Below are 25394 nucleotides of genomic sequence, written 5' to 3'. Positions count from 1 at the left end.
GGTCGTGATCCTGGGGTCCTGGGATTAAGTCAGGCATCAGGCTCCCTGCTCCCTCTGCCTATGTCTCTGCCTCTCTCTCTGTGTCTCCCATGAATAAATAAATAAAATATTTAAAAAAATAAAATAAATAATTTGGCATTGATTTGTATATGTTCTTTATAGATTTTGGGTATTAACCCCTTATTGGATATATTATTTGAGAATATCTTCTCTCATTCAGTAGGTTGCTCTTTTGTTTTGTTGATGGTGGTGTCCTTTGCTGTGTGGAACGAAATATCATGTTTCCCTTGCCTTAATAAACCTATGTAGAAAAATGCTTCGATGTCAAAGAAATTAGTGTTTTACTCTTCTAAGAGTTTTATGGTTTTAGGTCTGACATTTAGGTTGCTAATTCATTTTGCATTTATTTTTGTATATGGTGTCAGAAAGTGGTCCAGTTTCATTCTTTTGTGTGTAACTTCCTAGTTTTCCAGGCTCCGTTTATTGAAGAGAGTGTCTTTTTGCCATTGTATGTTCTTGCCTTCTTTGTCATAGATTAATTGACCATATGCCTGTGGGATTGTTTCTCTATCCTGTTCTATTGATCTGTGTGTCCATTTTTGTGCCAGAACCATGCCTTTTTGAGTATTACAGCTTGGTAGTGTATCTTGAAATCTGGGATCGTGATGCATCAACGTTTATTCTTGCTGAGGATTGCTTTGGTTATTTAGGGTCTTCTGCAGTTTCATATAAATTGTATATTATTCTAGTTCTGTAAAAAATGCTGTTGGTATTTTGATAGGGATTGCATTGAATCTATAGATTCCTTTGGGTACTATGGACATTTTAACAATGTTAATTCTTCCAGTCCATGAGCACAGTATACCTTCCCATTTATTTGTGTTGTCTTCAATTTCTTTAATCAGTATTTTATAGTCATTAGAGTACAGATCTTGCATCTCTTTGATTAAGTTTATTCCTAGGTATTTTATTCTTTTTGGTGCAATTGTAAATGGAATTATTTTCTCAATTTCTCTTCCTGAAACTTTGTCATTAGTATATAGAAATGCAATTGATTTCTCAGTGTTAGTTTTATATTCTGTACTTTACTGAACAAATTTATTCTTACCGTTTTTGAATGGAGTCTAGGTTTTTCTGTGTATGGTATGTCATCTGCAAATAGGGACAGTTTAATTTCTTCCTTTCCAGTATAAATGGCTTTTATTTCTTTTTCTTGCTTCATTGCTGTGGCTAGGACCGCCAGGACTACGTGGAATAAAAGTGGCAAGGGTGGACCTCCTTGTCTTGTTCCTGATCTTACAGGAAAAAATCTGTTTTTCACCATTGTGTATGCTGTTAGCTGTGGGTTTTTCATATATGGCTTTTATTATGTTGAGGTATGTTCCCTCTAAACTCACTTGGTTTGAAGTTTTTATCATTAACAGATAATTCTGTCATGTGTCTTTTCTGCATCTCTTGAGAGTACTATATGATTGTTATTCTTTGTTTTGTTAATGTGGTTTATCATATTCATGGATTTGTGAATATGAAACCATCCTTATATCCCTGGAGTAAATCCCACTTGACTGTGGTGAATGATCCTTATTTATTTTATTTTATTTTTTTGGTGAATGATCCTTATATTGTCGAATACAGTTTACTAATATTTTGCTGAGAATTTTTGCATCTGTGTTCATCATGAATATTGACCTGTAAGTTTCTTTTTTTGTGGTGTCTTTGCTTTTGTTATCAGGGTAATGATGCTCCTATAGAATTTGGCTGGGGGCAGCCCGGGTGGCTCAGTGGTTTAGCGCCACCTTCAGCCCGGAGCAGGATCCTGGAGTCCCGGGATTGAGTCCCATATTGGGCTCCCTGCAGGGAGCGCCCTTCTCCCTCTGCCTCTCTCATTATCTCTCATGAATAAATAAAATCTTTAAAAAAATAATTTAGTTGGAAGCTTTCCCTCCTTTTCTGTTTTTGAAATATTTTGAGAAATGCAGATACTAACTAATTTTTAGATGTTTGGCAGAATTCACCTGTGAAGTCATCTGATTCTGGACTTTTTTGGGTAGATTTTTGATTATCAGTTCAATTTCATTACTAGTAATTGGTCTCTTCAGATTTTCTATGTCATCCTGATCTAATTTTTTAAGGTTGTATGATCCTAAAATATTATTTATTTCTTCTGGGTTGTCCACTTTTTTGGCATATAATTTTTCATAGTATTCTTTTATAATCCTTTGTATTTCTGTAGTGTCAGTTACATTTCCTTTTTTGTTTCTTTTTTGTTGAGGATTTTTGCATCTGTGTTCATCAGAGATATGGGCCTATGCTTCTCTCTCTTTTGTAGTATTTTATCTGCATTTAGTATCAGGGTAATACTAGCCTCATAGAATGAATTGAGAAGTTTTCTTTCCTTTTCTGTTATTTTGGAGTATTTTGAGGGGAATACATATTAACTCTTTAAATGTTTGGTGTAATTCATCTGTGAAACCATCTGGCCCTGGACTTTGGTTTGTTGGGATTTTTGATTACTGATTCAACTTCATTGCTGGTAATTGGTCTATTCAAATTTTCTATTTCTTCTTGTTTCAATTTTGGGAGGTTATATTTTTCTAGGAATTTATCCATTTCTTCTAGGTTGTCCAATTTTTGGCATATAATTTTTCATAATACTCTCACAATCTTTTCTATTTCTGTGGTGTTGGTTGTTATTTCTCCTCTTTCATTTCTGATTTTGTTTGAGTTCTCCCTTTCCCTCCCTCCCTCCTTCCCCTCTCCCTCTTCCTCTCCTTCTCTCTCTCTCCTTTGATGAATCTGGCTAGAGATCTGTCAATTTTGTTTATCTTTTCAAAGAACTGGGTCTTGGTTTTATTGATCTGTTCTATTGTTTTTTTAGGTTCTATATCATTTATCTTTGCTCTAATACTTATTATCCCTTCCTTCTGATGGTTTGGGGCTTTATTCTTTTTCTAGCTCCTTTCAGTATAAGATTAGGCTGTTTGAGATTTTTCTTGCTTCTTGAGGTAGGCTTGTATTGCTATGAACTTCCCTCTTAGAACCACTTTTGCTGCATCCCAAAGATTTTGGATCATTATTTTTTCATTTTCATTTGTTTCCATGTACTTTTTGGTTTCTTGGTTGACCCATACATTGTCTAGTAGCATATTATTTAATCTCCATGTATTTGTGCTCTTTCCTGACTCTTCCTTGCGGTTGATTTCTGGTTTCATAGCATTATGGTCAGAAAAGATGCATGGTATGACTTTGGTCTTTTTGAATTTGTTGAGACTTTTTTTGTGACCTAATATGTGGTCTGTTCTGGAGAATGTTCCATGTGTACTTGAAGAGAATGTGTATTTTACTGTTTTAGGATGGATGTTATGAATATATCTGTTAAATCCATCTCGTTTGGTGTGTCCTTCCAAGCCATGTTTCCTTGTTGATTTTCTGTTTGGATGGTCTGTCCATTGATATAAGTGGGGTGTTGAAGTCCCCTACTATTATTGTATTATTATGTATTTGGGTGCTCCCATATTGGGTGCATGAATATTTACAGTTTACCTTATACCTTCTTGTTGGATCGTACCCTTTATTATCATATATTGTCCTTCTTTGTCTCTTGTTAGTTTTTGTTTTATCCTTTTATTTATTTTTTAAGATTTTATTTATTTATTCATGAGAGACACAGAGAGAGAGGCAGAGACACGGGTAGAGGGAGAAATAGGCTCCATGCAGGAGCCTGACGTGGGACTTGATCCCGGGTCTCCAGGATCAGGCCCTGGGCTGAAGGTGGTGCCAAACCGCTGAGCCACCCAGGCTGCCCTATTTTTTTTTTATTTTTTAAAAAGATTTTATTTATTTATTCATGAAAACACAGAGAAAGCGGGGTGGGGGTGGGGGGGTGGGCAGAGACACAGGCAGAGGGAGAAGCAGGCTCCATGCAGGAAGCCCGATGTGGGACTCGATTCTGGGGCGGCAGGATCATACCCTGGGCAGAAGACAGGTGCTTAACCACTAGGCTACCCAGGCATCCCCAGTTTTTGTTTTAAAGTCTATTTTGTGTGATAGAAGTATTGCTAGTCTGGCTTTCTTTTTGATATCCATTTGCATGATAAATGTTTCTTCTCACCCTCACTTTTAATCTGCAACTATCTTTAGGTGCCCATGTCTTTTGATTGGAGTGTTAGCCCATTTACATTGAAAGTAATTATTGATATATATGTACTTATTGCCATTTCATTACTTGTGGTGGTTTTTGTAGTTTTTCTTTTTTAAAAAAGATTTTATTTATTCATGAGAGAGACAGAGACAGAGACATAGGCAGAGGGAGAAGCAAGCTCCATGCAGGGAGCCCCATGTGAAACTCGATCATTAGACTCCAGGATCATGCCCTGAACCAAAGGCAGGTGCTAAACTGCTGAGCCACCCAGGTGTCCCTGTAGTTTTTCTCTGATCATTTCTTCTACTCTCTTTCATGCTTTGTTGGCTTTCTTTAGAGATATACTTGAATTCCTTTCTCTTTATTCTTTGTATATGTATTAGTGGATTTTGATTTGTGTTTATCATTAGGTTTATATGTAACATCTGCATATAGCAGCCTATATTAAGTTATTGGTCACTTAAATTTAAACCTATGCTTTACTCCTTTCCTCTCCACATCTTAGGTATGTGGTATCATATTTTACATCTTTTTATTTTATGACTCCCTTGACTGATTTTTACATAAATATTTTTACTTCTTTTGTGTTTTTTACTTTTCATACTCTAACTTATTGTCTTCTTTTCCACTGAAGGAGTCCCCTGTAATGTTTCTTTCTTGCAGGGCTGGTTTAGTAGTCATGAACTCCTTTAGTTTATTTTAGTCTGAGAAACTCTCTCTCTCCTATTCTGAATTAGAGCCCTGCCGGATAGAGTATTCTTGGCTGCAAATGTTTCCCTTTTGGCACTTTTTTTTTTAAATTAATTAATTTATTTATGATAGAGAGAGAGAGAGAGAGAGAGAGAGAGAGAGAGGCAGAGACATAGGCAGAGGGAGAAACAGGCTCCATGCACCGGGAGCCCGACGTGGGATTCGATCCCGGGTCTCCAGGATCGCACCCTGGGCCAAAGGCAGGCGCTAAACCACTGCGCCACCCAGGGATCCCCCTTTTGGCACTTTGAATACATCATGCCACTTTCTTCTGGCCTGCAAAGTTCCTGCTGAAAAATCTGCTGATATCCATGTGGGGTTTTCCTTATATGTAACTGTCTTCTTTTCTCTTGCTGGTTTCAAGTTGATTTCTTTATTACTACTTTTTGCCATTTTAATTACTATATGTCTTGGTATGGACCTCCTTGGATTGATTTTGTTGGGGGATCTCCGTGCCTCAGAGATCTATATTAGTATAGTTGCTTCCTTCCCAGATTAAGGAAGCTTTCTGCTATTGTTTCTTCAAATAAATTTTCTGCTTTCTTTTCTCTCTTCTTCTTCTGGGATCCCTACAATGCAAATATTATTACACTTGATGGAGTCATTGAGTTCCTTAAGTCTATTGTCATTTTTGCATAATTCTCTTTTTTCCTCTCATTTGCTCCACTTGATTACTCCGTTTCTCCATTACTCTGTCTTTCAGGTCAGGAATTCATTCCTCTGCTTCCTCTACCCTGCTATTTATTTAATCGAGTGTATTTTTAATTTCATTTGTTGTGTTCTTCATCTCTAATTGGTTCTTTTTTTTCTTTGTTAAGGGTATCACTGATGTCTTCCACCTTTTCTCAATTCCAGTCAGTATCTTTATTACTTTAAATTCTCTATCAGGTTTATTACTTGTGTCTGTTTCACATAGGTCTCTTGCTGTGGTTTTTGTGCCGTTCTTTCATTTTTGACATTTCTGTCTCTTCATTTTATCTAACTCTCTGTGTCTGTTTCTCTGTGTTAGTAAAGTCAGCTACTTTCCCTGCTCTTGATGGCGATAGCCTTATGAAGAAGAGGTCCTGTAATGTTCTGCAATGCAGTGTCCCCTGCTCCCCAGGACCTGCTGCTTCAAGGGTTGTCTCCTATGTTTGTTGGGTGTGCCCTGCTGTTGAGTACTGACCACTTTTTCCTTCAGTCCACTTGTCTGCAGAGGCTCTCTTTTCCTGTTGTGGGCAGGGTTTGGTCCTCAGCCTGGTGGGGTGCATTTTAACAAGGTGTGCACTGGTCTGCTTGCAAAATGAGACCTGCAGCCACTTTTGTTGCCAGTACTGATGTCCCGCAAAATGTGCAGGTTGGAAGATGAGGTTTTAGTGGGGTTTGTGCTAGTCTTCTGGAGGAGGACACCTGTAGCACTGAGACTGAGACAAGTGTCAATGGGAAGGGTGGATGTGCCAAAGCTTTGGTGGGGGGACTTGGAGTAAGCAAGTTAGGTAGTGAGTGTTAGCACAGTGCTGGTTCCCACAGGTGGCTTGTGGATTTATACTGAGTTGTGGGGGACGGAAATGCATGTGTCATTTCCTTTGTTCCTAGAGGAGTCTCCCTGTGATCCTTGCCTGAGACCTGCCCTGAGGTAAGCAAATCACTCTCCCTCCCTTGTGCCCCAGGCATTTTTCAAAGTTCTTCTTCCATGCTGTATCTCTGTTAGCTGTTGTGCTACTCTTTAAGGGCAGTAACTCTGCTTTCTAATATCCTTCAGGCTCTCCCAGAGCTGAACCTACAGATTTTTAAAATTCAGGGCTTTAAGCCCTTCTGGTTGTAAGAACTCACAGATTCAGTCCCTCTGGCCTTCAAAGCCAAATGTTAAGGGGGATTCATCCTCCCCATGCAGGCTCCCTGGTGTCATAGTTTGTTTATTACTCTTCTCTCTGCAACTGGCTCCATCCCCATCATGGACAGCCATGGTCCTTTTTACTCCCAAACTGCATCTTCATTCTTCCTACCTTCTTCAATGTGGCTGCTTCTCTATCTTTTATTGTGGAGTTTGTTCTGCCAGTCTTTGAGTTTTATGAGTTATTTATGCTTATGTGAGTGTTATCTAGTTGTTTTTGTGGGATGAAGCAACCTTAGGGTCCTTCTACTCCACCATCTTCCCAGCCTCCTACTGTTTCATCAACGTCTTGCGGCCTTCAGTGTAGAGATCTTTTGTCTGCTTAAATTTATTCTTACATATTTGATTGATTTGATGCTATTGTAAACATGATCTTCTCTTTGTTTTTCAGATAATTGGTTGTTAGCATATGGAAACACTACTGTTTTTATGTGTTAAGTGTTTGTATCCTGCAACTTTGTTGATTATATTAAGCAGTTTTAGGGTGAGTCTTTAGGATTTTTGTACGGGTAAAAATTTTATCATCTGCAAATAGAGATGGTTTTACTTTTCCATTTCAAAGTCTCATGATTTTATTTCCTGCCTGATTGCACTGGCTAAAACTTCCAGTACTTTGTTGAATAGGAATGGTGAGTTGGCACTCTTGTCTTATTTATGATCTTAGAGGAAAGCTTTAAACATTTTAGCATTTAGTATGATGTTAGCTCTTGGTTTGTCATATATATCCTTTATTATGTTGAGGTAAATTCCTTCTGTACCCAATTTAGGAGTTTCATCATGAACAGATGTTGCATTTTGTCAGTTGTTCATTTTGCATGTTAGCAAAACATGAGTGATTTGAATAGTCCAATAAGTTCACATAATTTTTTTCATTCTGTATCACACTGATTGATTGTATGTTTTTTTTTTTAACAGTGTATTGCTTTATTGAGGGGGGGTTGGGAGGCAAGACACCATGGTGAGGAACAAAATCAAATAAAGGAAGTACAAGTACAGGAAGCAATAATGTTAAAATAGTAATACACAAAATGGATAACTGCAATCATTTTCTTAAGAGGACTTGACTTGTGGAAGATAAACTTTAATTGCTGTTGCAAAAAACATCTGTATGAAGTAGAAACTGGTTTCAGTAATATTAGTAGAGAATATGTTCTAGAAAGTGGAGGTAACTGGATGTAAAATCCTGGCAGCAATTTAATAGAACAGTCCCAGATGATTAGGCTGAGGCCAACACCTAATGAGGACGAAAGCCCTGTCTGGGGAATTTTGGATGATACCTGGAGAAATATTACACTGTGCATAAACCAAATTGAATTGTTTTCACAATTGTTGTAAAGTTTCATATAGTAAAAGTTTTTTTCTACATGCACTTCAATTTCACAGCAAGAGTGGCATAGGATACCTAAACACAGAAGAGAGCATTCATGCAAGATATCTAACTCCTTGATATAATAATGCATACAATTCAAAATGATTACACTATCAGTACATCTAGGGCTTTCTGCAGCTACAAGGTGATGGTTATGGAAAGCATGGCCCCCGATATCAATATCTAAAAAGCAGCCACCACCTCCTTCTATGTGTGTTCTCTTTTTGCATTTTTTCTTCTTCATTTTTATTAATCAACTCTGCTGTTGTTGCTGCTTCTTAGCAAAACTGGTAAAAACAAAATTGTAATCATTGAACATAGCGCTCTGGCAATCCAGACGTTTAAAGCCTTCAATCTTCTGGGGTGAAGAAAGCACTGTGCGACATTTAGAACTCTGATTTACAAACAGGGTGGTTACAAATTTTCCTGGCTTGAAGACTTCAACAACTTTCCTGATCAGGTCATCATAGGAGGTCTGACTTAAGTTTGTTTCAAAGCTAACATAAGAAAATTCTGATTCTGGAGTGATTTGAATAGTCCAATAAGTTCCATTCGATTTCATTCCATTCATCGAATACCCACAAGGATTGAACAGTGTGGCATCAATGACAGAACCTGGTATCAGGTCACGAATTCCACTCTCACGAGTGACATCCTTTGCAGTAACACCATCTTTCATGTAGAACTGGTCCATAACTGCTGGGTCAAGCTCATTCATCAGAATTTCCAGGGTTTGATCTGGCTGACTGATTACCCGAGTCTCTGGGAAATACAAAGTATACAAGTACCAACAGTCAGAATTCATATGTCCCATACAATATGCTGCTCCATTTGGGGAAAATTGCATTAAGAAATTCTATTTCTTCCTGGAAATTCCGGTGTGGGTACCCTTGGTGAGAAGGCTTCATGAAAATCTTACGAGAATAAAAGAAGCTTTGAATTGAGTCAAACCCACTGTAATCCCTAGCAAGTTTCAACAGGGGAACCAGTGCTTTCAGCAAGAGGGTGGTACCACATGTCTTCAAAATGAAACGTCTCTTGGAGACCAACATGCTACTCTCACTGAGTACATAAGCTTCCTGCTTGTCAGTTTTTATCACACTTATGATTGAACATTGCACATCCTTCAGAAGTATGTCCCACTCAGATCTGGGGATGGTGTGAAGGTCTCCAGATCCTTGGTTGGCATAAGGCTGCTGCCTGGAGAACCACACCTCCAACAGCTTCTTGGTCCCTTCGAAAAAAATGTGCAGCTTCCATCACCATGAGACTATCCAACAACCAACAACTACAGAAAATCAACTAAAATTAAATTTCTTCTCCCGGGATCCCTGGGTGGCGCAGCGGTTTGGCGCCTGCCTTTGGCCCAGGGCGCGATCCTGGAGACCCGGGATCGAATCCCACGTCGGGCTCCCGGTGCATGGAGCCTGCTTCTCCCTCTGCCTGTGTCTCTGCCTCTCTCTCTCTCTCTCTCTCTCTGACTATCATAAATAAATAAAAAAAAAATAAAAAAAAAATAAATTTCTTCTCCCGCCGCCACCGCCGCTGCCGATTGTTCCAGCTGTGTTACTAAAGTTCAGGTTCCTTTTTTTTTTCTATAATTTTATATTAACTTTTTTTTTTCTTTAAAAAAAAAAGGATTAATAAAATTTTCCCGGCTTTTTCTTTGTGTGTGTGTGTGTGTGTGTGTGCGCGCGAAAGTTGAACGTGAGTCTGTTGGAAATAGAGGCAGATACAGTTCAGTTTTTTTGTAGTCCGCTGTTTCCCCGTTAGAGTAGAGCGAGCGCTAGCTAATGTCGCCGGCCATACTGCGGAAGCCTGATGATTGTATGTTGAACCATCCCTGCATACCAGGGATGAATTCCACTTGATCATGGTGAATGATCTTTTTAATATTCTGCTGAATTTGGTTTGCTAGTATTTTACTGAGAATTTCACATCTGTATTTATTAGGAATATTGGACTGTAATTCTCTGGTAGTGTTCTTTTCTGGTTCTGGTATTAGAATAATAGTGGCCTCATAAAGTAAGTTTGGGAATGTTCCCTCTTCAATTTTTTTGGGAAGAGTTTGGGAGATATTAGCATTATTTCTTCTTTGAATGTCTGATAAAATTCAAATGTGAAGCTGTATGGTCCTGGGTTTTTTTTTCCTTTGGGAGATTTTTGATTACTGATCCAGTATTTTTACCTGTAATTGGTCTGTCCAGATTTTCTTTTACTTACTGATTCAGTCATTGCTAGGCTGTATGTTTGAAATAATTTTTCCATTTCTTCTGTGTTGTCCAGTTAATTGGTGTATACTAGTTCAAAGTAGCCTCTCATAATACTTTTTATTTCTGTGGTATAAATTATAATGTGTGCTTTTTATTTATAATGTTTTGTTGATTTGGGTTCTCTCTCTTTTTTACTTGGTTAGTCTAGCTAAAGATTTGCCAATTTTTTCTTTTCAAAGACACAACTCTTAGTTTGGTTAATGATATGTATTGTTTTTCTTAATTTCATTTATTTCTACTCTAATCTTTATTATTTCATTCTTTCTGTGTACTCTGGGCTCAGTATTTTCTTCTTTCATTCCTTAAGGTATAGAGTTAGGTTGTTTATTTGATATTCTTGTTTCTTAATGTACATGTTTATTGCTATAACTGCTTTTGATGCATCCTATAAGTTTTGGTATGTTATGTTTCCAATTTCTTTTGTCTCAAGGTACATTTTTCTTTTTCATTTAATTCTCCTTTGATCTACTTGTTGTTCAAGAGAGTAGTTTTTAACTTCCATGTGTTTGTGAATTTTCCAACTTTCCTCCTGTTACTTATTTCTAGTTTCATACCACTGTGGTCAGAGAAGATACTTGATATGATGTCAGTCTTTTTGAATTTGCTAACATTTGTTACGTCGCCTACCATATGGTGTATCCTAGAATGTTTCATGCTTGCTTGAGGAGAATGTGTATTCTGCTATTGTCAGATAAAATGTTTGGTATATATCTGTTAAGTCCACTTTGTATATGTTGTTACTCAAATCTGCTTTTTCCTTATTGACTCTCTGTCTGATGCATGGTTGAGAGTGGGGTACAAAATCCCCCAACTATTACTGTATTGCTGTTGATTTCACCTTTAAGTTCTTTTTCCTTCTCTCACTCTCAATATGTGTGTCTTTAAGGCTAATGTGAGTATCCTGTAAGCAACATCTCATTGGATCTTGTTTTTTAATCCATTTGGCCATTGTATGTCTTTTGATTGGAGCATATATTCCATTTACATTTAAAGTAATTATTGATTAGTATGTATTCACTATTATCATTTCTAAATTGTCTTCTAGCTGTTTTGTAGCTCCAGTGTTCCTTTTTTCATAACCTGCCATCTTTTGTGCATGTGTGTGTTTTGATGTCTTTTGACTTCAGTATAATTTTACTTTTTTATAATATTCTTTTATGTAATTACTACAGGTTTTTCCCTTGTGTAACCATGAGGCTTATATAAAATATGTTAAAATTATAATATCCTATTTTAAACTGCTAATAACTTTAATAGAGTTCATAAACTTACACTTTTATTTCTCTTCCCCCTCATATTTTAGGTTATTGATATTACAGATTATACATATTTTTATGTTGTGTAACTAATAACTCATTATAGTGGGGTGGGGTTTTTTTTGGTTATATTTGTTTTTTAACTTTTATACTAGAGGGACACTTGGGTGGCTCAGCAGTTGAGCCATCTGCCTTTGGCTCAGGGCGTGATCCCAGGGTCCTGGGATCGAGTCCCCCATCGGGCTCCCCACAGGGAGCCTGCTTCTCCCTCTGCCTGTGTCTCTGCCTCTCTCTCTGCGTCTCTCATGAATTAATAAATAAAATTTTTAAAAAACACCCTTTTAAATTAGAGTTATAAGTGAACTATGTGTCACCATTACCATGTGACAAAATTTGATTTTGACTGTATATTGACCATTACCTGTGAATTTTAACTCTACCTTCTTATGTTTTTATGATGTCAATTAGCATCCTTTTACTTCCAAAGAACTCCCTTTAGCATTTCTTTAAGGCAAGTCCTTTTTTTTTTATTACTTTTTTTATTGGAGTTCAATTTGCCAACATATAGCATATCAACCAGTGCTCATCCTGTCCAGTGCCCCCCTCAGTGCCCGTCACCCAGTCACCCCATCCCCCCGCCCACCTCCCCTTCCACTACCCCTTGTTTGTTTCCCAGAGTTAGGAGTCTCTCATGTTCTGTCACCCTCTCTGATATTTCCCACTCATTTTCTCTCCTTTCCCCTTTATTCCCTTTCACTATTTTTTATATTCCCCAAATGAATGAGACCATATAATGTTTGTCTTTCTCCGATTGACTCACTTCACTCAGCATGATACCCTCCAGTTCCATCCACGTCGAAGCAAATGGTGGGTATTCGTCATTTCTAATGACTGAGTAATATTCTATTGTATACATAGACCACATCTTTATCCACTGATATTTCAGTGGACACTGAGGCTCCTTCCACAGTTTGGCTATTGTGGACATTGCTGCTATAACAATGGGGTGCAGGTGTTCCGGCTTTTCACTGCATCTGTATCTTTGGGGTAAATCCCCAGGGTAAATTCCCCGGGAATAGAATTCTTAGTTGATAGTGTTTGTCTTTCAATATTTTCAATATATCGTCCCATTTTCTCCTGACTTAAAATGTTTCTGTTGAGGAATAGTTTCAATACAAGACTTTCTACTGATAGTTTCATGGGGTTCATTTTTTTAAAGATTTTATTTCTTTATTTGTGAGAGACACAGAGAGAGGCGGAGACACAGGCAGAGGGAGAAGCAGGCTCCATGCAGGGAGACTGATACGGGACCCGATCCGGGGACCCCAGGATCTCACTCTGGGCCAAAGGCAGACGCTAAACTGCTGAGCCACCTGGGCGTCCCTATGGGTTTTATTTGTTTAGAATTCTTTTACTGCTTTCAAAATTCTGTCTCTGACTTTTGACTATTTCATTATAGTGTGTCTCAGTTTAGCCCTGTTTGGGTTTAACCTATTTGGGAACCTTTGGGTCTCACATATCTGGATGTCCATTTATCTCTCCTGATTTGGGAAGTTTGAGCTATTGTTGCTTTAAAATAAATTTACTTTCTCTTTGTTTTTCTCTTCTCCTAAAATTTCCATAAAGCAGACATTGCTTCTTATGATTGTGTCCCCATAGGATCTGTCAGCCTGCTTAAGCCCTTTTTTTTCCCCCTTTTTTCATTTTTCTGCTCTGACTGGATAATTTGAATTGTCCTGCTTCTAGGTCACTGATTTTTTTTTTTTCTTTCTTCTTCTGCATAGTTGAGTCTACTTTTGAAGTTCTCTATTGAATTCTTCAGTTCACTTGCCAGATTTCAGTTCTAGGATTTCTATTTTATTTTATGGTTTCTATTTCTTTGTTGAAATTGTCATTTTGTTCATGCATTATTTTCCTTATTTCATTTAGTTGTCTGTTCTTTTGGCTCACTAAACTACTTTAACATAATTATTCTGAATTCTTTTTGCAGTTCATAGATTTCCGTTTCTTGAGGGTTAGTTTTTGGAGCATTATTAGTTTCCTTTGGTGGTGTCATGTTTACCAGACTTTTTTGTGATTCTTGTTTTTTACATTGGTGTCTCTTCCTTTGAGTAAGTGATCTCCTCATCCAGAGTTCACAGGTTTGCTTTGGTAGGCAGTTCTTTACTAGTCCACTCAGTCTCAGTTTCTGGACATGTCTGCTGGTTATGTCCTTGGGAATGTTGGGTTGTTATCAGGGTCTGTTTTTGGAAGAGCCACTGCCCAAGTTCTGAGGTCATGGGGGCATGCCACTGGGTGAGGACAGTTAAATATGACTGTTGGCATAGTTTCCTGCACAAGTGAGGCAGTAGGATGGGTATGGGTTCTGCAGTTCCCTGGGTTCTCTGGTTAGGCTTACTAGACAGTTGGGACTGGGTTTTATACTCTGCAGTCGATAGGGCTATCAGTTAGTTTCTCTGTGCTGGTAGGGCAGCAGGATAGGCCCCAGGGTCTTTATACCTCATTGTCTGGGGTCTTGATCAAGCAAAACAATTCACCAAATTCCCTGGCTTGATGGGACCACTGGTTTTGCTGTGCAGATGGGGAGAACCAATGGATTGTGCTCTCTATTCATGTGCTGCTGTAGGCAGAGCTGCTATATGGTGTATGTAGCCTTCCATGTGCTGTAGTTGGGTCCCATTATTAGGCAGACTGAAAGCTATACTCAGCAAGGAGCATGGATATGAATTAGTTTTCCTGCCTGGACACAGCAGGAGAACCAGCTCCAAGACTGGTAGGCTCTTTGTGGTCTTGACTCAAGCCAACCTGCACCCAAAGTTCCCTAGCTAAATGGGGTCACTAGCTTTGCTCTGCCTGTCAGACTCTTTGCTTGGGTGTTGCTGGGCTATGCATCTTCCCAGTGTTCTTTTTTTTTTTTTTTTTTAAAGATTTTATTTATTCATGATAGACATAGAGAGAGAGAGGGGCAGAGACACAGGCAGAGGGAGAAGCAGGCTCCATGCAGGGAGCCCGATGTGGGACTCGATCCTGGGTCTCTAGGATCAGGCCCTGGGCTGAAGGCGGTGCTAAACCACTGAGCCACCAGGGCTGCCCTTCCCAGTGTTCTTGTCAGCCTTTCTGGTTGGGTAGGGAGCTTCACTTGGCAATAGCTAAATAGGCAGTGGGGATTAAGGAGTGCACTTATGATAAGCACTGGATGATATAAGGAATTGTTGAATCACTATACTGTATACCCAAAACTAATATAACCCTGTATGTTAACTAACTGGAATTAAAAACTTAAAAAAAAAAATCATATGATTCAGTTTCCCTGCCTGAGCAGGGATATAGCATGTTCTGGGGCTGGCAAATATCTTTGAGAACCCAAGTAAGGCAGGACCTGCACCCTGCCAAGTTCTCTGATCGCATGATCAACTTGATTCTGCAGATGGGCAGATCCATTTGTTAAGATTACTACTTGGGTGCTGCAGGTTGGAACTTGGTCTGCCAAAATCCAAGTGCTGCTTGTTAAAAACCCCTACCCCCTTCTCTGTCAGATTCCTAAGTGTAAGCCCCACAGACTGTCCTCTAATCCCTGTGGGGCAAGAGTGGGGGCTCCCAAGAAATGACGTACACTGCTGGATTATCCAGATGTCTAACCTGGGCTATCTTGTCCCACTAGAGGAACTGGAAGCTCAGGCAAACCATCCATCCTAGTGCTATGCCACCTAGGGTGAGGACCAATGTGATCAGCATATGACTATTCCTCTTACTTTTCTAAACGATCTGTGTTGGCCTCTTTCATGCACAGAAATGCTTCAGCTTTACCCTCATGTTCTAGAAATCTCTCAGTGGAGTCTCATCCATGAATAACTGTTAGTTGTTCTTCTTGTGAGGGTGACTGAAGTCAGGACTGACCTATGTCACCATCTTGGTGATGTCACTCCTGCTGTTTGATTTTTTTTTTAACTTTTAAATTCCAGTTAGTTAACATACAGTGTCATATTAGTTTCAGGTGTACAGTATAATGATTCAACACTTCCTTATATCATCCAGTACTTACCAAAATAAGTGTATTCCTTAATCCCCATTGCATATTTAGCCTACCTCCCCTTCGGTGACCATCAGTTCTCTATACTGAAGAATTTTTTTCATGGGGGATCCCTGGGTGGTTCAGCAGTTTGGTGCCTGCCTTCAGCCCAGGGCGTGATCCTGGAGACCCGGGATCAAGACCCACGTTGGGCTCCCTGCATGGAGCCTGCTTCTCCCTCTGCCTGTGTTTCTGCCTCTCTCTCTCTCTCTCTCTCTCTCATGAATAAATAAATAAAATCTTAAAAAAAAAAAGAATCTTTTTCATGGTTTGTCTCTCTCTCTTCTCTCCCCCTTGCTCATTTGTTTTGTTTCTTAAATTCCAATATGAGCTGGAATCATATGGTATTTATCTTTCTCTTACTGGCTTATTTCACTTAACATATATTCTCTAGCTCCATCCATGCTGTTGCAAATGGCAAGATTTTGTTACTTTTTTTTTTTTTTTCTGAGTGAGTGCTAGCAGCGGCAGGGACAGAGGGAGAGGGAGAGAGAGTATCTTAAGTTCCTGTGCTCTCTGCCGGAGACTTTGTTCTGTCCCCAGGAGTGAGATTAGTTCATGGATATCAGGTCAGAAGTCCTGGAGTTAATGCCCACAGGAACCACCCTCAAACAAGGAGGAACAGTAGCTGGTACATAAATACTCTGTTTGTCATACAAAAGACAGTTCTGAGGTGCATACTTCACAGCCTCTCTGAAAATCCCCAAGGGGATAGAGCCTCAGTTGCCCACCTGCAACCCAATTGAATATTGTATGGTATTTCATATGCTTTGTTGCTGTGTTCTTATGAAAATGATTAAAAATACATAACTTTTAGAAACTGATAAACAGTGTGTGATGCATGAGCTAACTAAGGGCATGTATGAAAGTAGGTATGTGTTTGGGCCCATATGGTAGAAGTGAGTCACATTATTGATCAACATATCAAACCTCACATATCAAGTGCCTGCATACTCTTCAATAATCACCAAACAACTGTGCCGTAGAATTCAACTTCTAGTCTGGGGATTACACAGAAAATGTCCCATGTGAGGGGAGAAGAAGGGAAGGAGTAAATGGTTGTTGGTGGTGTTTGAGGGCCCTGAGCAATGTTGTCTCAGGTGGAGATCTTCACATGGGAGAAAATCTTTTTAGGGTATAAAGAAGTGACCCATCTTTTATCAGTTGGATAACGTTCAGGCTCCATGCTCTGTGTGGAGCCCACTGTGGGGCTCAATCTCACAATCTTGAGATGATGACCTGAGCTGAAATCAAGAGTTGGACACTTAACCAACTGAGTCACCCAAGTACCTCTGAACTTTATCCAGCTCTGTGCTGGGGATGGAGCCTGCTTAAGATTCTCTCTCTCCTTCTCCCTCTGTCCGACTTCCCTCTTGCCCCTCTCTCTGTCTTAAAAAAAATTTATGTTTATAGTTCAGAAACATATTTTCTAGATTTTTCCATGTTTCACATAAACTTCTAATTATATTATTTTAGTCATTAATGCTGAGTAAAATTGTTGCTTCGTAGAACAAGGCAATGGATTAAGTGGCCTTGAACTGCATAGTAGATTGATGAAAAAGCATGTAGAGCTAAATTTTTTTGGTAAGTGGAATATCAAATCATTGCTTCTCATCTGTTTTTGAAGTCTTTATTGCCAAAAGCAATGGTTGTGAATAAAGTTAATTTTGTATGTTAAATTTAAATCATTTTTGTATTGTCAATCAACAACTATAAAATTAGGAAAACCATATGTTTCCAATATGTAAAACAAATCTACACACTCTGTTAGTTTCCTTGAATCTCTATGGTAGCAGAGTTGGTGTGTAATGGCATATTCATGGTTTATTGTTATAATCAGGACTGGAAACTATTAAGATTGTTTTCCAACAATGGTGATATTTAAATATTAGGAAAAGAAAAGTTATCATAGAACATTTTAGAATCAACTTGAAAATAGTATAAATCAGAGAAACCCATAAAGCTTATGAGTGCAAGGGAGAATTAACTAGAATTTATTCTCTATTTAGTTATTAGTACAAATATGACTTATTTAACATAGTGCTACATACTAATCTCAAAAATAAATGTAAAATCACTAAAGCTATTGTTTTTATAATACTTGTTTGATGTGGGCAGCCCAGGTAGCTCAGCGGTTTAGTGCCGCCTTCAGCCCAGGGCATGATCCTAGATACCTGGAATCAAGTCCCATCTCGGGCTTCCTGCATGGAGCCTGCTTCTCCCTCTGCCTGTGTGTGTCTCTGCCTCTCTCCCTCCCTCCCTCTCTCTCTCTCTCTCTCTCTCTCTCTCTGTGTGTGTGTGTCTCATGAATAAACAAAATCTTAAAAAAAAAAAACTTGTTTGATGAAACTAGGTATGAAAGTATTTGCTGTGTTCTACCTAAATTTCATTTTGAGAGGTGAATTGTCTCTTAATTATGAATAATTTCAAATATGCATGTAGATGTAATAATATCATAAATTCCAGTTCTCATCTCTCAGCTTTAACAATTATTAACTCATGGCGATCTATCTCTGTTTCCCCTTGATATATTATTTTGAAGAAAATCCAAGACATTGTATCAATTTATGTATAAAAATTTTCATATGTTCCTAAGAGTGAAAATACTTTTCATATAAAAATCACAAGTAAACAGTGTATTTAAATGTTATGGATTTGTCATTATAAAGGCAATATTGATCACTCTCAAAGATGAAAACTTTGCTGTCAGGAAAATTATGTGTGTCTCCTGAGTAACTAATTGTTGCCAAGAAAATATTGTATGTAAATTGTCAGTTATATAAGATGCATCTCTAAAGAGCAATGTGCTGCAGTCAGCAAAAGACTGAGTTATGCTCCCCTTCCTTGACTGGAAAAATACAACATGTAGTTACTAAAGGACTTTCTCTCAAGTTCCTTTTATGTTTGTTGTGTTAAGGGGAAAAAAATTGTAGATCCCCTTTGTAAATATTAAGAAGGCATCTTGTGAAACTGGTTCAGCCATAAACCTATCACAGGAAGAGTGGTTCTTAAGAATGTCCTATTTCTGGACCAAGAACACAGGACATATATTAAGGAGTGATTCATAACAGATGTGTGGGAAAAGGTACTATAAAGAACTGAGCTCTCTTTGTGTTTCTTGAAATGGTTATCTTATAGCATACCTTATGGAAATAAATTGGCAACACTAATTATTATGTTTAAGTATTTGACATATATCTTCTATATAAAATATGTGGATATGTTTGTACCATGTAGAATTCTTATTTTTCTCTTTTTCAGCGGGAAGTATTACCTTTAGTATTTCTCTATAGCAGATCTACTAGTAAATAACTTTATTAGATTTTGCTTATTGGAATGTCTTATTTCTCCATCACTTCGAAGGATACTTTTCTTATATAGAATTCTTCACTTCACTATTAAATAGTATTTTTCTTTCAGCGCTTTATGCCATTCCACTACCTGTGACCTTCATGGTTTCTGATGACATATCAGCTGTTAATGCAATTGAGCTCAGTGTTGCTTCTCTCTCGCTGCTCTCAGGATTCCCTCTCTGTCTTATGACAGTTTGATTGTAATGTGTCTTGATGTAGATCTTTTTGAGTTTGGGCATCCTACTTGGGCATTATTGAGATCCTAGGATGTGCATATTCATGTCTTACATTAAATTTGGGAAGATTTTGGTTGTTATTTCCTCAGATACTCTTCCTGCACCTTTCTTTTATCTGTCTGGAACTCTCTTTATGTGTATGTTGGTACACTTTTGATTTCTACAAGTCTCTCAAGCTCTGCTCATTTTTTCCAGTTCCTGTTCTTTTTTTTTTTTTAAGATTTATTTATTTATTCATGAGAGACACAGAGGAGCAGAGACACAGGCAAAGGGAGAAGCAGGCTCCATGCAGGGAGCCCGAGGAGGGACTCGATCCCGGATCAGGCCCTAGACTGCAGGCGGTGCTAAAGCGCTGAGCCACCCAGGCTGCCCCTCCAGTTCTTGTTCTTTTTGCCCTGCAAACTGAGTAATCTCAACTGACTTAGCATTGACATCAGTAATTATTTCTAATGCCTACTTATATCTGCTGTTGACACCCTCCCTTTCATTTCAGTTAAATATTTTCCAATTCGAATTCTGTTTTGTACCTTTTTAAATATTGATATGATTTGGTGAGCTATCATTCTTGTGATTTCTTTTAGCTCCTTGTACATGATGTCCTTTAACTCTTTAATTGAATTTAAAATGTTTTATTTAAAGTCTTTACCTAGTCCAATGACATGGGATTCATCAGGAACATTTTCTATTAATTTTTTCTTTTCTGTATATAGGCCATACTTCTGGTTTTGGCATACATCATATTTTGTTGGAAAGTGGAGGGGTTTTTTGAGGAAATTCAGCCCCCCCCCCTTTTCATTGTATATAGCATTGACATACAGACCCATATAAGTTTAGGGTGTATAGTATAATGATTTGACTTAAATATATTGTGAAATGATTACCACAATAAGTTAACATCCATCATCTCATATATGCAAAAATTTTTTTTCTTGTGATGAAAACACTTAGCATTTATTCTCTTAACACTGCTGTATAATATAGAAAAGTTAACTGTAGCCCTCATATTTCCCATTACATCCCTAGTACTTATTTATTTTATAACTGAAGTTTGTGCCTAATGAGCATATTCATCCAATTCCCCTTTCCTCCATCACCCACCTCTGATAACCACATATATTGTTTACTATGAGCTTTTAAAGTTTTTTTTTTTTAGATTCCACATATAAGTGAGAACATACAGTATATTTGTCTTTCTCTGACTTACTTCATTCAACATAATACCATCAAGGTCCTTCCTTGTGTGGCAAGTGACAGGATTTCCTCATTTTTTATGGCTGAATAACAGTCCATTGTATACATACACCACAACTTCTTTATCCATTTGTCCAGCAGTGGGCACTTAGTTTGTTTTCATGTCTTTGCTATTATAAATAATGCTGCTATGAACATGGTGGGTGGGGGGCAGAAGTCCCTTTGACATAGTGTTTTTATTTCCTTTGAAATAATAGCCAGCAATGAAATTGGTGAATCATATGGTATTTCTATTGTTAATTTTTTTTGAAGATTTTTAAAATTTACTTATTCATGAGAGAGACACACAGAGAGGAACAGAGACACAGGCAGAGGGAGAAGCAGGCTCCATGCAGGGAGCCCAATGCGGGACTCAATCCTGGGACTCCAGGATCATGTCCTGGGCCAAAGGCAGGTGCTAAACCGCTGAGCCACCCAGGGATCCCTCTATTGTTAATTTTTTGAGGAAATTCCATACTGTTTTTTCCTACTGGTTGTACCAATTTACAGTCTCATCAATAGTGCACCAGGGTCCTCTTTTCTCCACATCCTTATTAGCATTTGTTATTTCTTTTTGATGCTAGCCATTGTAACTGGTGTGAGATGATATCTCATTGTGTGTGTGTGTGTGTGTGTTTTAAAGATTTTATTTATTTATTCATGAGAGACGCAGAGAAAGAGAGAGGCAGAGACACAGGCAGAAGGAGAAGCAGGCTCCACATAGGGAGCCTGATGTGTGACTCGATGCCGGGTCTCCAAGATCAGGACCTGGGCTGAAGGCAGGCGCCAAACCACTGATCCCCCCGGGCTGCCCTCATTGTGGTTTTGATTTGCATTTTCCATTTCCCTAATGATGAATGATGTTGAGCAAATCTTCATCTACTTTATGGCCATTTGTGTATCTTTTTTTTTTTTTTTTTAAATGTCTCTTCAAAAAAAATGTCTCTTCAGGTCCTTTGCCCATTTTTTTTTTTTTTAATTTTTACTTATTTATGATAGTCACAGAGAGAGAGAGAGAGAGAGGCAGAGACACAGGCAGAGGGAGAAGCAGGCTCCATGCACCGGGAGCCCGATGTGGGATTCGATCCCGGGTCTCCAGGATCGCGCCCTGGGCCAAAGGCAGGCGCCAAACCGCTGCGCCACCCAGGGATCCCCTTTGCCCATTTTTAATTAGATTATTATTATTACTTTTTTTTGCTGTTGTATGAATTCCCTGTAAATTTTGGATAATAACCCCTTTTCAGATATGTGGCTTGCAAATTTTTTCCCATTCCATGTTTTATTTTCATTTTGTTGATTGTTTCTTTCGCTGTGCAGAAGCTTTTGGTTTGATATAGTCCCACTTGTTAATTTTTTTTATTTTATTGCTTGCGCTTTAGGTGTCATATCCAAAAATCATTACCAGGACCCACATCAAGGAGCTTTCTTTTCATGTTTTCTTTTAGGAGTTTTATGGTTTCAGGTCTTACATTTAAGTCTTTCATCTATTATTTTTTTTTTTTTTAAGATTTTACTTATTTGAGACAGAGAAAGAGTACAAGCAGGAGGGTGAGGCAGAGGGAGTGGGAGAAGCAGACTCGCCCTGAGCAAGGAGCCTGATGTGGGGCTTAATCCCAGGACCATGACCCTAACTAAGATCATGACCTGAGCCAAAGGCAGATGCTTAACCAACTGAGTCACCCAGGCACCCCAGTCTTTAATCCATTTTATGTTACTTATTGTGAGTGGTGTAAGAATAGGGGCCTAGTTTCATTTTTTAATACGAAGGTTCACTTTTCCTAATACTATTTATTGATGAGACTGTCTTTTCTTCAGTATTCTTGCCTCTCTTGCCAAATATTTGGTGACCATATATGTTTTGAATATGTTTCTGTGCTTTTATTCTGTTCCATTGGTCTGTATATCTGTTTTATGCCAGTATCATGCAGTTTTGATTACTATAGTTTTATAGTATAGCTTGAAATCAGGAAGTGTGATGCCTTCTACTTTGTTCTCTTTTAGGATTGCTTTAGCTATTTGGGATTTTTTATAATTCCATTTAAATTTTGGATTGCTTTTACTACTTCTGTAAAAAATTGCCATCAGAATCTTGATAGAGATTGCATGGAATCGATAGATGGCTTTTGATAGTATTGACACTTTAAAAATATTAATTCTTCCAGTCTATAAACAAGGGATATCTTTCCATTTATTTGTTTCTTCAATTTGTTTTATCATTGTCTTGTAGTTTTCAGTGTCGAGCTCTTTTACTTCCTTAGGTAAATTTCTTCCTAAGTATCGTTTTTGATGCTCTTTGAAAATGGGATTGTTTTCTTCATTTCTTTTTGAGATAATTTGTTGATAGTGTATAGAACTGCTACTGATTTTTTGTATATTAACTGTATCTTGACTTAATTTATTGATTATATCTAAGTTTTTGGAGGAATCTTTATTCTACATACAAAATTATGTCATCTACTACCCTGCTGAGCAGGAAGCCCAATATGGGGCCAGATCCCAGGACTCTGGGGTCATGATCTGAGCCAAAGGTAGAAGCTTAACCATCCGAACCACCCAGTTGCCCTTATTTCCTGTATTTTTAATAATAGTCATTCTAACAGGAATGAGGTGATATCTCACTTTGGTTTTCATTTGCATTTCCCTGATTAATGGTGTGACATATTTTCACGTACCTATTGTGTATTTGTATGTCCTTTTGGAAAATTATGTATTCATATTTTCTGCCAATTTTTAATTTTTTTTTGGTGTTGAGTTAGTTGCATAAGCTCTACATATTTTGGATATTAACCTCTTATGAGGTGTATCATTTGTAAACATCTTCTCACATTCAGTAGGTTGCCTTTTCATTTTTTTGATAGCTTCATTCACTGTATTAAAGATTTTTAGTTTTATGTAATCTCAGTTATTTTTTATTTTGTTGCTTTTCCCTGTGGAGACAGATCCAAAAATTATTGCTAAGATCAATGTCCAAGAGTGTATTGCCTATGTTTTCTTTTAGTTTTATGGTTTCAAGGGGGCAGGGCAAGATGGCAGAGGAGTAGGGTCCCCAAGTCACCTGACCCCCCCCAACTTACCTTGATAACTTTCAAATCATCCTGAACACCTACAAATTCGACCTGAGATTTAAAGAGAGAATAGCCAGAACGCTACTGAGAGAAGGGTTTTCTTTTTTTCTTTTTTTTTTTTTAAATTTTATTTATTTATGATAGTCACAGAGAGAGAGAGAGAGAGGCAGAGACATAGGCAGAAGGAGAAGCAGGCTCCATGCACCGGGAGCCCGACGTGGGATTCGATCCTGGGTCTCCAGGATCGCGCCCTAGGCCAAAGGCAAGCGCCAAACCGCTGCGCCACCTAGGGATCCCGAAGGGTTTTCTTTTCTAACAAGGTAGGAAGGCAGAAAAAAAAATACAAAAGAATCCAGTGGGGGAGGGGCCCCTGGCTGAGGCCTGCGGAGGAGCCTCCGGGACAGGGGAGCCCAGCCCGGGAGAAGCAGGAACTTTAACAATAGCCCCGGATTCTTCCCGGAGGGAAAGGCGCTCAGCAGAGAACTTGGGCAGGATCCCACGAGGGACAGTGGAGCCTCCAGGTCTCTCTCTATGTCTATAATGAATAAATAAATCTTTAAAAAAAAATACGATTTTACTTATTTATTCACGAGAGAGAGAGAGAGGCAGAGACACAGGCAGAAGGAGAAGCAGGCTCCATGCAGGGAGCCGGACGCGGGACTCGATCCCGGGTCTCCAGGATCACCGCCCTGGGCTGAAGGCAGCACTAAACCGCTGAGCCACCCGGGCTGCCCCTAAAGAGAAAATCCTTAAAGCAGCAAGAGACAAGAGATCCAGAACCTTTATGGGGAGAAGTATTAGGTTAACAGCAGACCTCTCCACAGAGACCTGGCAGGCCAGAAAGGGCTGGCAGGATATATTCAGGATCCTAAATGAGAAGAACCTGCAGCCAAGAATACTCTATCCAGCAAGGCTCTCATTCAGAATAGAAGGAGAGATAAAGAACTTCTAAGATGGGCAGAAACTGAAAGAATATGTGACCACCAAACCAGCTCTGCAAGAAATATTAAGGGGGACCCTGTAAAAGAAAGAGGAAGTCCAAAGAAATAATCCACAAAAACGGGCTGAAGAGGTATCATGATGACACTAAATTCATATCTTTCAATAGTAACTCTGAACATGAATGGGCTTAATGATCCCATCAAAAGACACAGGGTTTCAGACTGGATAAAAAAGCAAGACCCATCAATTTGCTGTTTACAAGAGACTCATTTTAGACATAAGGACACCTACAGCCTGAAAAGGTTGGAGAACCATTTACCATTCAAATGATCCTCAAAAGAAAGCAGGGGTAGCCATCCTCATATCAGATAAAGTTTATCCCAAAGACTGTAGTAAGAGATGAAGAGGGACACTATATCATACTTAAAGGATCTATCCAACAGGAGGACCTAACAATCATCAATATTTATGCCCCGAATGTGGGAGCTGCCAAATATTTCAATCAATTAATAACAAAGTTAAGGCATACTTAGATAATAATATACTAATACTGGGAGACTTCAACACGGTGCTTTCTGTAAATGACAGATCTTCTAAGCACAACATCTCCAAAGAAACAAGAGCTTTCAATGATACACTGGACCAGATGGAGTTCACAGAACTTTACATCCACACACAATGGAATACACATTCTTCCCAAGGGCACATAGAACTTTCTCCAGATTAGACCACATAATGGGTCACAAATCAGGTCTCAACCGATACCAAAAGATTGGGATTGTCCCCTACATATTTTCAGACCATAATGCTTTGAAACTTGAACTCAATCACAAGAAG

General features: G+C 38.5%; 2 protein-coding genes across 2 annotated transcripts in view; both read right to left on the bottom strand.

Annotated features, from left to right (window-relative positions):
* The window catches only part of LOC112655464 (ferritin heavy chain), a 97917-nt gene that overhangs the window by 16990 nt on the left and 55533 nt on the right, over positions 1-25394 (bottom strand). The gene's annotated exons all lie outside the window — the stretch shown is intronic.
* On the bottom strand, positions 7657-9393 carry LOC112654987 (S-adenosylmethionine decarboxylase proenzyme-like). Its single transcript, XM_035711505.2, is given in 3 exon segments — positions 7657-8968; positions 8970-9377; positions 9379-9393. Coding segments are annotated over 3 exon segments (1005 nt in total). The 3' UTR covers positions 7657-8386.

This window comes from Canis lupus, chromosome X, assembly GCF_003254725.2.
Source record: "Canis lupus dingo isolate Sandy chromosome X, ASM325472v2, whole genome shotgun sequence".
Lineage (NCBI taxonomy): Eukaryota > Metazoa > Chordata > Mammalia > Carnivora > Canidae > Canis > Canis lupus.
Note: the sequence above shows the minus strand (reverse complement) of the source record. Positions and strands in the feature narration are given on the sequence as shown.